We start from the raw sequence: 17171 nt of genomic DNA on the forward strand, positions 1-17171 counted from the left end.
ATGACACTGCTGATGATAGATCTCTCGTCTGCACCAGGAGTCAATGTTGCACTGGGAAAGACAGCGTTCCAAACAAGCGAGTACAAACCTACCGAGGGGAATGCCAGTCTTGCCGTAGACGGGAACACCGATACCAACTACCATCATGGTTCCTGTACACACACTGTAGACTCTCCGGGAGAGACTAACGCGAGCTGGTGGGTGGATCTTGGTCAATCATATGTGATTGACAGGTACGTGCAGAGCTTTTATATGTAAATACCAGTCATCAGAATATATGTACATAAGCAATCAGAATATACACAAACACATGCACATGCACACACACACGTAACATGTATACACACACCACAAATACACACGAACACACTTACAGACACATATGCGCGCACACATACACACACACACATGACACACATGAACCTAATTTCAAATCTCCATAGTTGATTTGTAGTCTTTAAAGTTAATCGATAATCTGTTTCATCTTCATTGTGTCAGTTAATGATCTGTTAAGTGGAGATCGATTTTTCATACAACGTAAATTCTTATTCTCTCGTTAATGTTATTTTTGTACATACACCTGTTATCATTGATACAGATTATGTTGAAAAATAACGATGATAATAAAGTATCATTGCCATTGTCAACATCTACAGGGTACTCATCTTCAACCGCCAAGACGTTTGTCCGGAAAGAATCAACCCCTTCAACATCCACATCGGGGATTCCGACCAGGTCAGCACGAACCCCAGGTGTGGAGGTGATCATCAAATCAACCTGAACCAGCCGTCCATTTCCGTCTCCTGTCCGGGGATGAAGGGTCGCTATGTGGGCGTCCGTCTTCCTGGACCCTCCCGAGTACTGACCCTGTGTGAAGTCCAAGTATTTTTGGGTAGGCCTTCGCTACGTTCACTTTACATTGTTACGGTGTATTCAAAGGACGCTGATCTGATGTCGCACTGGACTGTGTGCTATTGGCGACAAATTATCGTGGCGACGTTGCCATTTTTGTAACGATTTTCCCCTATCCGCTAGCGGTTTTATTGACCTTTTGGCGACTAATGTCCCTCAATTCTGGGCCAATATTAGAGTCTACAAGGGTTATCAAAAGGTAACGCAAGTGATTCTAAAATAGGCTCACCTTTTAATCGAAAGAGTTGAAATTTTGCACAACTTTAGGTTAAGGCATTACGTTTTGACTCAACATCGTACCTACTGGATTTCAAATCTTTCGGTAAAAATGCCAGGCAACAGAAGCCCAGATTATGCATTGTTTGTATGAAAATAGCAAACAAAAGCCCTAAATCAATAATTTTGAAGCGGAAAGAAATGACCGGGGTACAAGTCTCATAAAAATGTAATCTAAACAGTCATAAAAAGATGGCCGAGTGCAACTCACCTACTGAACAATTCATAAGTGCTATTCTTTCCACTATTTTGGCATTCTTGGAGGGTGAGGATGCGATACTGCAGCGCTAATAATAGGATTCTTTTGAAAATCTGAGCCGTTGCATCGGCAAAACCTGACTCATTGACTTGATTACACTGCTCCTCTGTATCACTTCAGTTGTATGGACTTATTGTGAAGTTATCGTATCCAAATAATGTAATTCATCACTACTGGAAGAGACAGGTAACATCGGAAATATAAATTATCTATGCAAATCAATGTAATATTAAAGTTCAACAAATTGAAATCATGTATGCAAATTAAAATGTAATTCACGCGTGTTCCTCACCAATCAGGTCGTTGTGCCCCAATGTTACTCGACAATTCTGCACCGAACCTCTACAAAATCTCGTCAGGTAAGTGCAAATGATATTACTTTCCTTCAGTATCTAACAATAAGGTTTGATTTTTCTTTTCAATAAAGTCAACAAAACATGGTGTTATGCATTCATGTCAAAAGGTCATAAAATTGAAAAATCAAATCCCCACTGCATAAATATTTAAATATAAAGTACTATAATTCCATACTGGCTAATAGTAGATGTCATTCCTGTGCTATTTTCAGGTTAAGTAAATGTTGACAAATAATGGAAATTTCATTTTTGTGGCATTTAGGAGTAAAGTAGATGTGGACATTATTAGACATTATCATATGGCCCGACGACGTCGACCAATCAGAAGGCTCCCTTTTCCCCATAACCCAGGTTATTGATACGCAATATACTACCGTCATCCGGGGTATAGGTCTCGTTCTCATGGTATTGTCAACCATTAGTGAGTAGAGTGATCCTTACAATGCTGGGAACGAGAGTCAAAAAATGCCGCACGGTTCAAAGACTACCAAAACATGGGAATAGATCACAAACAGTGACGTCATCGCCTAGCCACACAAGTACGAAGGTTCGAACGATAGGGAGAGCAAGAATCTACCCCGGCCTGCAAGAAAAAGGGACGGGCGAGCAAAAACCGGATCTCGTCTACTTGCTATGAGTATGTCGATACATGTGACCTTTCCCGCAGTTATCTAGACAGATGCTAGATAGTATGTTTATGTTAAGTGTAGCATATAGGTATGCCATGATATAGCATGTTTCCAAGATGCGTGCTTGATACTATTTTCTTTAATATCTATTTTATCTATCAGAACTGGTATGTCGGATGGGAGATGGAGCATCCTACCGAGGAACAGTCTCTATGACTGAAACAGGTAAGACCTGTCAGCGCTGGGACAGTCAGACACCACATGACCACTATTACTCAACTGCAAAATTTCCTCTATCCGGGCTGGAGGAGAACTACTGCCGGAAGACTGAAGACTGGACCGAAGTTTGGTGCTTCACCACGGATCCCAGCACGAGATATGAGATTTGTGACGTACCCGTATGTGGTAAGGTCTGATTCTGTCACTTCTACAACATCTACTCCATAATCTAACACCATCTTATCAATCAATAATGTTTGATGACTAATCAACTATACCTGAACAAGAAAATACTGCTTTCCAACCTTTCATATAAAAAAAGCAACACTGGTGATGTTTATCACCAGTCCCTCGCGATAGGAGTAACAATTTTGCAAGAACGATGGCTATAGCTCTGGTGTACCTGTTTCAGTTGTCGGACACAATCAGCAAGGGTGCAAGGATGGTTACATACGACTCGGTCGGCACTGTATGAGTCTGGTTCCAATCCCAAAGTCTTTTGTGGGCGCACAGCAGGCCTTAGGCAAAATCATGTATTTTATTTATTTTGTATTAACCTCTTTGATGTGGTTATGTCACTAAGTTAACCTGTGACAACATAGTACAGAGCAAGAACTTTGTTCTAACACATTAAGTTAGCGCATAGAATTTTCATGCCCTACAGGCTGGCTACAGCAGTGTTATTCAGAATTCAAATGACGAGGTCACGTGGTTATTGTTTTATTTTATACCGGGCACCACAAAGTACATGCATCCCTGCACAATAATGCAGTCAATGATTATGTTACTAACATAACCTATATCTGCATATTAAATACCATGATTGACACACATAGTTCTATTAGTTTGCAAATATGTAATATTGGTGCTGTGCAGATTTTTTGTCACTTCTATTGATTCAATGACTATGTTATTAGGATTCTTCTTAACTATGTTCTTGATACGAGACATAGAAATTTTAACACAAATAATAAATAAATATTTGTAAGGATGTAATAAACAAAAATGTAACATAGTTGGTGTGTGGGGGTGGGTACTGATGCAGAAAATTGTGGTACAGGTCTGATTCAGGTTCAGATGATCAGGTCCAGGTCTAGACCTCAACCTGATTGTCTGAAAACTTCAGAAAGGGCAATACTCAAAACAATGCTCCATTTCACTACAAACTAAGGAATCTGTTGGTTGGAGTATCCCGCTGGCACTTTAAAATCATATCTTCTTGTAAACAAGGTTAACTGCCTCTATTAACTACCTAGTTTGAATGTAGAAACTTGGTAGAGAGGAATATAACTATACTCATGTTATTATTTTCTTGGACCCGGAAAGTTATGAAATGCATTGACACCACTCAATATAATCCGTTAATTTTGCAATCAGTCCAGAATCCCGTCACTGATTTTTTTCAGGTACAGTATATTCGGACCAAAAACGTTTTGCGGTACCCAACCATGTTGGTGTGCAACTTTTTTGTCATTCTTATTGATAATTATAATCATGGGATCAATCTTAAAATATTGTATTCAACTTAGTTTATAAGCTGCTATATTTGCTTTAGTCTGTAACATTAAAAAACTGAAATGCCATTTTTGTTGGTTCTACTTCTATTTTTTTATTCATCTCAAATGCAAAAAAAATAATATTGGTGATCAATTGCAATTTTTATTCATCATCTTTACAAAGTATAACCATTGGTAGATTAGATGTGTAGCTGTTATATTTACCTGTTATGTGCAGCTGTGATCCGTTTTCTAAAGATGACTTAACAGATAAATCTTCATGATGCAAATCTATATGATTGGTGATGTGCTGCTATCAACCAAAATCAAGGACATGTGCAAATGCTGACAGCTGTAATGTTTTATTTGTTGCTAACCATAAAATTGCCACAAAGCTCACTCAATGCAAATGACATAGACATAACAAAATAAACATAAAATACTTCATCCAATCGATAATTAGTCCATTTTTCCATTGATAATTGGTTATAAACATTTTTTGGAACATTGAGTCTGAAATTTTAAATTGTTTATCCCCTTTCCAAGTTAGCACTACAAAATGCTTTTAATCTGTAAGATTATATTTCTAAAACATCAACAATGTCAAATGGCAGTGATAATTTACTGCCAACTGCTACCTTAGGAGGAATGTTAATAAGGAAAATGTACATTGTGTCTTCTACTGGTCCTAAAAATGTACATTGTGAGCAATGCAATGCTACAACAAATGCTGCCTTTACATTGAATGTTGCGAGAAATACTTATAAATGATGGAATAGACGTGATCAGAGGCTCATGTCCCTGTTGTGAATAATTGATTGCTTTGATGTTTGTAACAATAGAATCTGTGCACAATATAAAACATCCTGAAATCATACATTATCAATGAATAGACTACAGTCAAACAGCTTTATTGAAACATGTTAAAATAGCCAAAATTTCACTAAATCATCAGTTCTAGCCATCATTCTAAATACAAAATTAATTCAGAAAACACTGGCAAACTGACAAATGAATTCATTAAAATTCTACAACGTACAGATAAAATGAATGTAAGCCTTTGGTCCAAGTAGTACATTAAATATATGGCCCTCATGATGCAAGAAGGTTAACACTGATTCTTATCAAGCTTCCATTGAAACAGGTTTTGTTTCTCCCGTCTGTGTTTCCTTCTTGGCCTTGTCTTCCAAACACTTCTTAATCTCCCTGCCAATGGCAGCTGCCATGGGGGGCGGCACAGCATTTCCAACCTGAGAGAAAAGGAGCCATGATCAAAATGAGAAAACATACATACTAATAACCTGCATAATGCAGTATCTTAAGTTTTTGCAGCAAAAACAGTAATGCACAAATCTGCATGAAACAAAGGCACCAACCTGTCTGTGCTTGTCCAAGATGCTACCATAGAAACGGTAAGTGTCGGGGAAGCCCTGGGACCGGGCGCACTCTCGCACGCTCACCACACGATGTTGCTCTGGATGGAGGACGCGACCCTAGACAGTTAACATGGACAGAAGGTCAAGCTATGCACTGTAGGTACCATCTGTTAAGTTTCCCTAACGAGCTGAATTTTCAAATATATTCCAAAAGTACAAAACTGTCATTGACATCATCTACATCATCACAAGTTAAAACTGCAAGCTGTTGTGATGTATAATGTAACCTTTCTGAAATGATTATTGTCCTTTTTTTATGGTACCTGTTTGCCCATTGGTTCAGGGTTGGTGACCGTGGTGCTGAAGAAGCCATCCCACTCCAGCCTGCCGTACAGACCTGCCCAGTGGTTGTGGCGGTTTCCTAAAATAACAAACATAAAATATCACTTGTGCTTTTATGGCATAGTCGCATTGATCATACAATATACATTGTTAACCATTCTTTTGTCATAGAATGGTTGGCAAGGCTACAACAGAACGAAGATCACTGAATTTTGTACAACACATTCCCAAAGAATTCCTTCAGTTGCTGTAAACCTGCCGCATAAAACAAATGTGACCGGGCCCTGCCTTACTAGTATACATTTGCTGGGAACCCAAAAACTGATGCAAGCATGTGAATAAAAGAAATTTGGCCCAAAAAAGGTCTATTCTATGACCTTGGTACATGTATTCTGGGATGTTCTTTCAAAATCTATCGCATACATTTGTTCATTTTGCAGCTGTTTTACATCATGGTTGAAAAGTTCTTTTTTGGGGGAAAGAAGGAAATTTCATGCGCGTGGATATCATCCATATAATCAAATCAACATGGCCTTACTACATAGGCAAAGGTGGCAAAAGGAACAACTGCTTTTCAACAACAAGCTGTCAACCAGTTTTCCCTGAATAATCACCTGTGTGAGGTAGGCACCAGGGGATGAGAGTGTTAAACTGCCTGTCATTCTGGTCGCAGGCCGTGCCCTCCGCACAAGAACACACGCCACGCAACGCTCCCGTAGAACTGGTGCCGTTCTTCTTGTCTTCATGGGTGTACTGCCTGCATGGGCACAAAACAAAATCCAACAAGAGTTCGGAGACCTCATACCTCCATGAAATATTCTGATTATGCAAATGACTTTCACATTTGCATAATTTATGCTTGCTTATGTACACCTTTCACTAACGTACACAGGTCACAGTGTTGACAGCCCAATCATTTACTACACGCACTAAGAAGATTAGGACACTTTCAAATTAATTATGCAAATTAGGGACTTATTTGCATAATTAGTATCTGCTTAACTGCCGCCTGCCACAAACTACATATGTATTATGTATTTGAGTCCTATATTGGAAATCACCCTCGGATACCCTTGACACTCAAAATTGACTAGCCACTTTTGTGGCTAGAGGGTACACTTACAATAATTTTGAGGAGGAGCCATCAGACAGCCTGACCACAATGTTAGGAAGGTCTCTCCAGTCGGAGCCCGGGGCCAGCGGGACGTGGCGCATACGTGCCTCCACCAGCGCGTTCATGTCCTTACAGATGTGGTCCCGTAAGATCGGCTGGTACTGGTTCCCCCGAATCTATTGATTACAAATCAATAAGAAAACAATTCTGTGATAGCGCAAAGGGCAGCTATACAAGCTATACGGATACTGTATTTGCAGCAATTACTTTGGGTGTAATTAAATCCAACATGCAGCAGTAAAACAGTATGCACAAGACTAATGAAACAGTGTGCCCAAGGATACATAGTTACACAACAAAATTTTAACTCCAATAATTTCCACATTGCCTTTCTTGGAATAAATATCATCAATGACCTTCATTTTGAAAAACCCTTAAGCAATATCATACTGATGCCCTCAAGGCTGTAAAGTTCTGATATGAAGTTTTTATGCTCTTTCAAAATCAGAACAGTTTCTTTTCATAGCTTCACTGAAATCTCAAAGAAAGTGGAACTTACAATCTTCTGGAAGTAGGACCTTGGTTCCCCATCGTAGGAGATCTCTGTGGCTGAGTGTCCATTTCGGATGGAAGGCAGGTCTGACATGGTGTCGCGAATGGTTATGGTACGGTACGGTGCAGACTGCCTCCACTGGGTGTTGGAGTTGTACTGGAGTAAAAAAAACACAGTTATTATGACACAATTCTGAAAGTTCAAGAAAGGTGTATTGTTTCCCCTTTTCAAGGTAGAAAAATGAATATTTTGCATGTAATAATAAGGTTGGTCTTCTTTGCCGGGCTTGAAATTAATTTTAAAGCATAAATGCACTAGTGCTTCTAACCAGGTGAACAGAAAAAATGGGAATGCAAAACATACAACAAAGTAGAATGTCAGCCAAACCTGCCTACAAAAAATAAAAAGTACTGCCCCTCTTCAAAACTTGAATCTGAAATTAGGTATCTAACTTCAAAGTTTAAACTTTCAAGTAAAGGTTTTACTTTTTGTTTTGGACTTAAAATGTTGAGTATATGCAGCTGTACACTAAACTAGGTGAATAGCTCCAATTTTAGGTGCACAAAAGTGCATATGTATCCAGTACATCAAGCCCTGTTTGCACACATGCTATAAAAACTTGAGAAGTGGCCGCACCTTCTTCTCATCCACCATGACACTGAGCTGGCAGGCCCTGGGAGAGAAGACGTGCTGAGGTTCTGGGTACATGGGCAGCTTCTCTCCTGGTGCTGCTGCCAAGATGATGGCCCTGGATCGGACAGGGAGGGAATGGCAAGACCCGACTTAAAAACCTTACAGGCAAAACATGGAAAACTCTCCTACCTATTACACTGATGGACTCCATCTTCAAACTGTTATAGTAGCAATTTAGAGACACGACCTGAAAAATACTGTTAAGAAACAATATCTACACCTACATGTAATTGTAAGTGATGCTGAAGATGAGTGAATGAGCTTATTAGATATGTCTGAAAGTTATCTCCAGATATTATCCAATTGTAGAGATTGAATTGTCTTCAACTTGTTACGAACTCTAATGGGGGACAGGGACCAGTGGTAAAAAGTGATCCAAGCTTTCCGAGTTGGCATTTGACAATGTCCTTGATTTGATCATTCTAGGACACTTTTGAATCTATGGCCTTGAAAGTAACGGGGCTTAGTATCATTGAATGGCATTGTGTTCATCACTCAGTGTTTTACATTACTGTATTCCACGACGGATCTCTAGTAGACATACCTGCGTCGTGTTTGTGCCACGCCGTAGTTCCCGGCCTGAAGGACCCCGAAGGTACACTGGTACCCCATGCGGATCAGACACCGCAAGGTCAGCTTCAGCACCATGGAGCTCTTGAAGGACACGAAGTTACGCACGTTCTCCAACAGGAAGAACTTTGGGCGGTAGAAGTCGCAGTAGCTCAGGAAGGATACCACCAAGGAATTCTAGAAAATGTCAAGAATAAAATTCATTCAAATGAAACAAAAAAATTTAGTATACATGCCAACATACCTTCAAGCACCAGTTAGGGACCGTACGATATTTATCAGGGGGGGAGGGCTGGTGCATTGGAAGTCCGATCAAAAAAAATTTTCATGGCCCTCCCCCCCATCTCAAAAAAAATTAAGGTGACCCTCCCCCTCCACCTAAAAAAAATCAACATGGCCCTCCCCCCGAAAGGCATCATTAAACGGGTAGAAAAACAACCGATAAAATAATCTTAATATAGATGTCAGGGCACAAGGGCGCCCGGCGTCCAACTGGTATAGCCCAGTGTTCTCGCCAGGATTTTTTCACAGCGTCGGGGCAGGGGTCCGGGGGCATGCTACCCCGGGAAAATTTGGATTTTCAAACCCTCTAAAACAGAATTTCCTGCAATTTGTGAAGAAAATTATGCCCTTGAGATTGGATGCCGGTTGCCTTTTTTACTCCCATTTTTCAGTAATCGACGTCCGCCCTCTCCACCAAAATACGTTATAACTATGAGCACGCGGAATCAGCAGTCCGTGATCTGGCCCGGGTATTATTTGTCTAGTCATGTCTATATGAAAATTTTGGGTTTTTGGTGCTTCCAAACAGGGCTCTAGCCAGTGAGTTCGTCAGACCATGGAAAAATTCTGCCAATTTTTTTCCGGCATTGAATAAAAAATGTCTAACCTCGTGCGATCGATGTTGCGCCCTCCCGCATCAAATGCTAGTAGTTTTTCCAAAGGATAGAATAACGGCGCCATCAGACCTTGTGGTTTTTTTTTTCTATTTTGCCCGATGATTTTACTCAAATTTATCGAATCTGTCAGGTTTTACAAGGCCGCGCCGTCATTTTCCACGAGAGTGCGTTTGTTTCCTGCGACCTCAGGTAACCCCGTTTTCGGCGTGAAATCTTTGGCTGGATTTCTTTTTACATAGACCAAGATCGTTATACATTAGACCAAGGAGGGCGATCTGCTGCGTCTTTGGCAGTGATCAGTGCCGGTGTAGCCTTGAAGGAGTCGCCAGAAAAGACGTGCTAGGCGCTGCGATCGACAGTCTGTCTGGGGAGGGGAGCGTGCCGCGCCATGTGCCACGGACGCCAATGCCAGTGCACAGCCGACTCGATCAACGCAATATTGTGGCCCCTTTTCTGCCGCACATTTTGTCTTTTTGAAACAAAAGAAATGTTGTAAATAAGAAATAAAGTGTATAGTTTTGGATTCTTCACATATTTACCTTGCACCGCTTTTGTAACTTTAATATTTGGGGAAACTCAGCCGAGCCGAGTGCGTCTTTCCAGAAAAAAAATGAGTCCGAAGACGGAATGACGTATGCCTGGCGGGAACGCTGGTCCAGGGCAGCGCCATTTTTGGGGACCTAGGGGGCGAAGCCCCCCGGAAGCTCTTGCATTTTAGGCTATTCAGAAGGCTTATTTTATCGGTGTTAGGGCCATGTCAAGATATCAAACAAAAAATAATACTGTATTAACAATTCTTTCAAAAAAATTAACATGGCCCTCCCCCCTATCTCAAAAAAATTAATCCCAGAACTTTCGTAGAGTGGAATTAGTTATTAGCAAGCACAGTAGGGGCATCTTCTCTGGACAGTTTTTAAGAATGCTTGCAGATAGATGTGCAAAAGTCAGGCATTACAAGTGCCTGCGAAGCTGGTGTGTTAAATTGAATGGTGGTTGTACTGGCTATCTAGATACAGATACAGAACATTTTGGTTGACAGTCAACATAATAAGTAAGCTGTAAATACATGTCTTTCTTTAACATTTTCACAATCAAAATTACCACAATAATTGTTATTCACAACTGACCTTGAACTGTGAGTACTGTCTGGAGTTGAACCTGTTCATCCCGCTGAAGCCTTGGCATGGCGGCCCCCCACACAGCAACTCCACATCCCCCTTCTGGGGCAGTCTCTGCCCTGTAGAGTTGGTGGTTGCTCCCTGCAAAAAAATGCCATAAAACTTTGTTTGGAAATCTTATACCATTCTTAGTTTGATTAGTTCTCAAGTAAGAAAATTAATTTTTGAAACTGGAAATAACTTGATTCACATAGCAGTTAGCATGGTTAGTTTTGTTACTTAATATAAGTTTTAACTCAAAATATCTTTTCTCATGTGGAAGTCAAAGGTCATAGAAACAACTCAGATTAAAAGCTCCTCCCATATCAAACAGCTTAGTAATCTATACTATACTGTACTTATCTGATTAGTTCTCAAGCGAGTTATCTGTAGCAAAAGTGCAACTCAAAAACGAGCCTTAAAACATAATATTTATACTTCTAGTTGTACCCACCTCCATGACCAGCTTGAGCAGTATGTTACAGTCGTCTGTGAAGACGGTACAGTCCGGGTTGTTAAGCCTGTAAGCCTGGGCAGCAGGCTCCATCACCTCCACAGCCCACTTACTGTCCGCTATCCCTGCCTGGTGGAATCCTTCAGACAGGCCTGCACATGGTGGAACAGGCTAGTCAGTACATGTAGAGCTAGTACTTTCTTCAACAACAGTATTGCATGTTACATGTACATGTATGTGTACTACACATGGAAATGCTTGAACCATGAATCATCAGATTATGTAGCAGTATATTTCTTTTAAGGAGGTTTGAGATGTTGAACATTAAGATCATGTCAAAATCATTATCTTATTTATTTGTTTAGTAGATAACTATTATGGCTGTCTCTAACCAGGAATCAGTTTGAGAGCTCTAAATTACATTTTCTGCAGTACTACGCACGGTGTTTGGTGTTCTCTCAAACAAAGCAAGATTTTAGAGATTGGCCAAAAACGTTTTAATTCAGAAACCTTCTGGTGGTGTGACAGGGCCTTAAACAACACTTACCACCACAACCAGCAAACACATCCAACATGCGCAGCTTGGTGAATGCAGGACTTGGTGGTTGTTGTTCCTTAGACTCAGCCTCACTAGACTTGCCCTTCCCTTTACCTTTGCCTTTTCCCTTACCCTAAAGAAAGAAACATCATATACAGTGTATGTAACAACAGGTAGACTATCAATATTCCACACAGATCTTGCAAAAAGCATCTGGCTCTCTCAAAGTTCTGACATGACATTTCAACAATTGTACTATTATGAAGAATCTGATTATCTTTTTACCTTGGCCTTCTTTCCTCCGCTCCTGGCTTTGTTGGGTGGTTCTTCAAACTGTTTACTTTCAGTGTTGTATGCCTGTAATGCATTCATACAAATTAAAGTCTGTACACACACACACACAAAAATATGATTCTTCTCATATTACTCACTACTTGTGGGCACTGATGCAGGGTTTTTGCCACCGTAGGGGCCCCTATGCTGTGACTTTTATAAGAAGCGTAGGGAGAGTCTCTGTTGTTTTGTAACAAAGGTAAAAAAAATGCTTCTTTTCAATAAATTTGCCACATGGCTTCAATGACCTCAGATGCCCACTACACTGCAAAAAAATCCTAATGAGATCCCTGTGGTATCTTTTTCTATCAAAACCTACAACAATGTCATCAAAAGCAAACAAGTATCCACAAAGTTTTAACACAAGTTTCTAACTTTAATTGCAGTTCTTTGCTATCTCTCTAGGAGGCACAGCTACAATGTACATGAATACCTTACCTCATTGAAGTAAAACCTGTGCAAGCCTTTGCTGGACCAGTCTTCCACACTGACATCCAGGTCCTCACCATACACAACCTGACACTTCCCTTGGACCGACATGAAGTCCACCACTGCCTCTGTTTGTGGGGCATTTACATTCAATCAGACTCACAGTAACAATCCCTCTACATACACATTGTCCAACATTAAGCTGAAATATAGTTGGAATTAGATTATGTAAAAGTGGAACACAAAAATAAATCCTTCTGTCACAGTTTTACAAGAAGATGTCTCCATGATCATGAGTTTTACTGGCTTTAAAGAATCAAACACATAAAATCATGGCATTACGTTATTTTTACCTTCATCACTCCAGTATAGCATGTTCAGGTCAGTGTGGTGGCTCCCTGCCTTCCCTTTGTGAGTGTTCTCTGGCCTGCAAAACACAACATTCACAGTAAAAAAATACCATGCTTTACAGTAGAATACTGTATCTCCAACTACATGTTACAGAACACCTTGAACTATGATTAAAATATGCACCTATATAATATTTATCTCCATTTCAGACTTCATGCTTGCACTGTTAACAGCAATGACATGAAATTATACATACAGATTGACCATAACTAGAGATTTAGACATTACCGTTTATCATAAAGAAGGTGGCGTCGAATCGCAGAGTGCTTACACTGGCAGACACGAGATCAAGAAGTCATGGCTTTGTCTCCTGGCACTCCAGGCTGAGACTTTGGGTGTCCTTGGGAAAGGTAGTCTACGGGAAAGTATGAACAACATTGTATACCTGTAGAACTTGGTGACCCTGAGTCGCACATCGTGAGTGTTGATGATCCCGCTAACCGTACGCTTACAGTAGATGCTGATGATGCGACCGATGCGGAACGGTTCCGGACACTCCTCGTTGCTTCCCTTCACGTAATCACCTCTCTTACGGTAGTACTCGGGATACAGGTCCTCATCATAGTTGTCTTTCTTGCTTGCCTTCTTTGTTGAGTTCTTCACTTTCACACTGAAAGGTGCAATAAACGAAATCATTTAGTGTGCACAGAATTGTTAAAGTTTAGTTTTTAGTAGCTTAAAATAATCTGCTCTAAAATATTATTTTCCAATCCATATTTTACACTCTCCCATGTTTCAAACTTTGAAATTTAAAAAAATTCCTTAACATCTGAACAAGCTAATAATTACAAGAAGCATCTAGGTTTTGACAGACACGCAAATTTATGTCCCTTACTCCTAAAACGTTTGTGAAAAGATGTCAACATACAAGTCTAATCTGTGATACAGTACAACAGCAGGAAAAATAAGCTTACCTGAAAGAGAATGAGTCAGGTAGCAGAAACACATCATCACCAATCTTGTACTCCAGTCCACCCTTCTGGCATAAACTATTAAGAGAGAAAATGACAAGTAAGATAAATAATAAAACAACTGTTTTTGAAGGAATTCTGCTAAGGCTGTAGCACTTAAAAATTATCAAAACTTTTGTAGAAACTACCACAAGCCAGCTTTAGTTTTCAACTGAGCAAGACAAAAACTTAACATGCTTAATCAATAAATCAGAAAAAGCTTGATAACATATGTCATGTACCAACAAACATTAACGACGTAAGTAGTATAAAATTCTTACCTATAGTAGACTTTGTTGTCATCCCCCATTGTATCGTCTAGTTGTTCACCAACGATGGGAATCTCTGACTGCAGACAAAATTTACAGGAAACATTACATATTTGACATACATTTTTTTTGTATTATGTACAGGAAGTTCAAATCTAAGCAACTTTAGTACTGCAGACATTGCTTCAAAGGCTATGAGGAAAAATGTTCTAACTTTATGTTTTCACGCAGTTATCACAATCTGACAGCATGTAATTAAAAACATAAAGGCCCAAAGATGTACCTTTCTGCTGTGGTCAAGCCTGAGACAGAGTGGACAGAACTTGTGTCCGCTACCCTCCTCTAGAACTGGTGGGTCCTCAAACCTGGCCAGGTCAGGATCATACCTTAACATCACAGAGATTCAACTGTTACAAAACTTTTGAATATGTTTGGTTATACTTTATCATATACACTATATATAATACAACACAAGTCTACAAGTTTGCGCATTCACCACATACAAGACATACAAGACTATGAAAGCTAAGCCATACCATTTCTGACAGAAGAAAGTTCTGCCGTCATCCTCCTTGATGGGATAGTCAGAGTCTGGGTCCTCCACTCCCCCATGACTGAACCAGTCTTTGTCGAACGTCTTAAGGATCACCTGGAAGAAGACAAAGATCTCATCGACACTAGCAACATTTTAAAACTACATCTTCAAAAGTAGTACAGAACGCCATGGAACATTGCTGTGATAACAAAGTAAAAATGTCCTTGACAGTAACTACAAGTATGTCCTAAAAGCAACTGTAAGGAATGTAGATGGACATCAGCAGGAAACCGTACCTTGCATTTGAACTTGACAAACTGTATCAGGATGTCCTCACACTCATCCACCAGGAACACCTCCAGTGGGTCTGATGTCTCACCCAGGACTGTGTCTGAGCCTCGGCTACAGGACAAAGTGCAAGGTCACGTTTTTCCTCTAAAAGGTAAAACTTTAAGCTATGTTAACAACAGCATAGCAATCTGTGTTGTGTGCCTATTTCAACAGGACAACAAAAACATTTAACCAAAATGACTAATTGTACAAAAACTGTGCAGTTGAGGCAGTTCTCTACACTGCAAGTCAGATAAACTACATGTATATGACTGTAGGGATGGTCCTGTTTGACACACCTACTTCATACTTCCTCAGACTGTCAACAGAAGGAATGCACAGGACAATCCTCTATTCAAGATGTGCTTAACTCTTCCTCTTCTACTCTTGTACAAGTTAACAAGTTAATAAGATCACTTGTCTGTAACTACATGTATCGCATGTTAACATTCTTAAGTGATTGGTCATCTGTATTGATCCTGAAGAAGGTCGTTGCAAATTGGACCTGTGTATACCTTTGTGTTGGATGAAAGTTTAGCATTGTAGTATCAACAAAGATGACTTTTCCAGGATCCTGTCCAATCATTCCACAAATGTGACAAACACCCTTCTGCACTATTTTTTATTTATCTACGGTACACAAAATGCACCAGCCCTGTTCTCACCAGAACCAGCCCACATGACACATCATGTCCCCCCCACTGTCCTCCCACATGTACATGACACGAGCGATGAACAGTGGTTTGGTGGGGTCCTCCGAGGTCACGGTCACGCAGTCGCCTGTTTCGATCTGCAACACATCAGGACTGCACAGTCATGTTTTCTGTATTGCCAGTCTCTTTGTAAATTGTATGATAAACAGACATTTGAAATGTGTATTTCTATTTTTAACATATAAAAGATGCTATATAACACAGCGTTCCCGCCAGGCATACGTCTTTACGTCTTTGGACGCATTTTTTTCTGGAAAGACGCACTTGGCTCAGCTGAATGCGTCCATAAAAAAATCTGAAAGAAAGGCTGACCTGTACCACCAGTGTACAAAATGTATCTGGAATCTTTTTAAAAATCTGTCTTTATACGAAGGAATCCTACCTTTACAATTTATACAAAATTTACCTACAATTTATACAAAATTTCTTTTATTTCAAAAAGACAAAATTTGCGGCAGAAAAGGGGCCGCAATATTGTTGTCAAGCGTCGCTCGAGTCGGCTGTGCACTCCGTGGCACATGGCGCGGCACGCCCCCCTCCCCAGACGGACCGTCGATCGCAGCGCCGTCTTTCTGGCTACTGCTTCAAGGTTACACCGGCAATGATCACTGCCAAAGAGGCAGCAGATCGTCCTCCTCGAGTGATGTATAACGTTCTTGATCTATTTAAAAAGAAATCCAGCCAAAGATTTCACGCCGAAAACGGGGTTACCTGAGGTCGCAGGAACAAACGCACGCTCGTGGAAAATGACGGCAAGGCCTTGTAAAACCCCACCGATTCGAAAAATTTGACTAAAATCATCGGGCAAAATAGAAAAAAGACACAAAGTGTGATGGCGCCATTATTTTATCGTCTCGGAAAAATTTTTGATGCGGGAGGGCGCAACATCGATCGCACGAGGTAACGTTAGACATTTTTTTATTCAATGACGGAAAAAAATTGGCAGAATTTTTTTCACGGGCTGACGGACAGGCTAGGCCGCTAGAGCCCTGTTTCTAAGCATCAAAAATCCAAAATTTTCATATAGATATGTCTGGACAAATAATACCCGGGCCAGATCACGGAAGGCTGATTCCCTGTGCTTACAGTTTTTTTTAATATAACGTATTTTGATGAAGAGGGTGGTCGTCGATAACTGAAAACGGGAGTAAAAGAGGCAACCGACATCCAATCTCAAGTGCATGATTATCCCCTCAAATTGCAGGAAATTGTGTTCTAGAGGGTTTGAAAATCCAAATTTTCCCGGGGGAGCATGCCCCCGAACCCCCCTAGAATGCGAGCGCCTGCGGCGCTCGTCTCGCGCCTCCGGCGCTCATTACGCCCCTCCCAAATATTTGGACGCATACTTCCAGAAACCT

The 17171-nt window shown here is 40.5% G+C and overlaps 2 protein-coding genes across 2 annotated transcripts in view; one reads left to right on the top strand and one right to left on the bottom strand.

Annotated features, from left to right (window-relative positions):
- Positions 1–5033, top strand: LOC118420029 (fucolectin-like). The gene is made up of 4 exons (XM_035826735.1): positions 1–233; positions 657–892; positions 1747–1806; positions 2595–5033. The coding sequence occupies exons 1-4, from the start codon at positions 1–3 to the stop codon at positions 2846–2848; spliced, it is 783 nt and encodes a 260-aa protein (XP_035682628.1). The 3' UTR covers positions 2849–5033.
- LOC118418948 (DNA (cytosine-5)-methyltransferase 1-like) overlaps positions 4494–17171 on the bottom strand; it is a 25640-nt gene continuing 12962 nt past the window's right edge. Inside the window, exons 21-41 of the mRNA XM_035825090.1 lie at positions 15766–15890; positions 15067–15172; positions 14772–14884; positions 14519–14621; positions 14248–14315; positions 13931–14005; positions 13402–13626; positions 12959–13032; positions 12615–12733; positions 12129–12200; positions 11853–11976; positions 11306–11457; positions 10822–10953; positions 8770–8972; positions 8169–8280; positions 7539–7688; positions 6989–7155; positions 6480–6622; positions 5847–5944; positions 5524–5640; positions 4494–5397 (exon numbers count right to left, since the gene is read on the bottom strand). Of these exons, the coding sequence (XP_035680983.1) occupies positions 5272–5397; positions 5524–5640; positions 5847–5944; positions 6480–6622; positions 6989–7155; positions 7539–7688; positions 8169–8280; positions 8770–8972; positions 10822–10953; positions 11306–11457; positions 11853–11976; positions 12129–12200; positions 12615–12733; positions 12959–13032; positions 13402–13626; positions 13931–14005; positions 14248–14315; positions 14519–14621; positions 14772–14884; positions 15067–15172; positions 15766–15890 (2604 nt within the window). The 3' untranslated portion in view covers positions 4494–5271. The remainder of the gene's footprint in view (positions 5398–5523; positions 5641–5846; positions 5945–6479; positions 6623–6988; positions 7156–7538; positions 7689–8168; positions 8281–8769; positions 8973–10821; positions 10954–11305; positions 11458–11852; positions 11977–12128; positions 12201–12614; positions 12734–12958; positions 13033–13401; positions 13627–13930; positions 14006–14247; positions 14316–14518; positions 14622–14771; positions 14885–15066; positions 15173–15765; positions 15891–17171) is intronic.

This window comes from Branchiostoma floridae, chromosome 7, assembly GCF_000003815.2.
Source record: "Branchiostoma floridae strain S238N-H82 chromosome 7, Bfl_VNyyK, whole genome shotgun sequence".
In the NCBI taxonomy this organism is placed as follows: domain Eukaryota; kingdom Metazoa; phylum Chordata; class Leptocardii; order Amphioxiformes; family Branchiostomatidae; genus Branchiostoma; species Branchiostoma floridae.

Coding starts and splice junctions, on each gene's coding strand:
- LOC118420029 (XM_035826735.1), top strand. CDS start 1: ATGACACTGCTGATGATAGATCTCTCGTCTGCACCAGGAGTCAATGTT. Junction 234..656: donor CAATCATATGTGATTGACAG/GTACGTGCAGAG, acceptor CAACATCTACAG/GGTACTCATCTTCAACCGCC. Junction 893..1,746: donor TGAAGTCCAAGTATTTTTGG/GTAGGCCTTCGC, acceptor CTCACCAATCAG/GTCGTTGTGCCCCAATGTTA.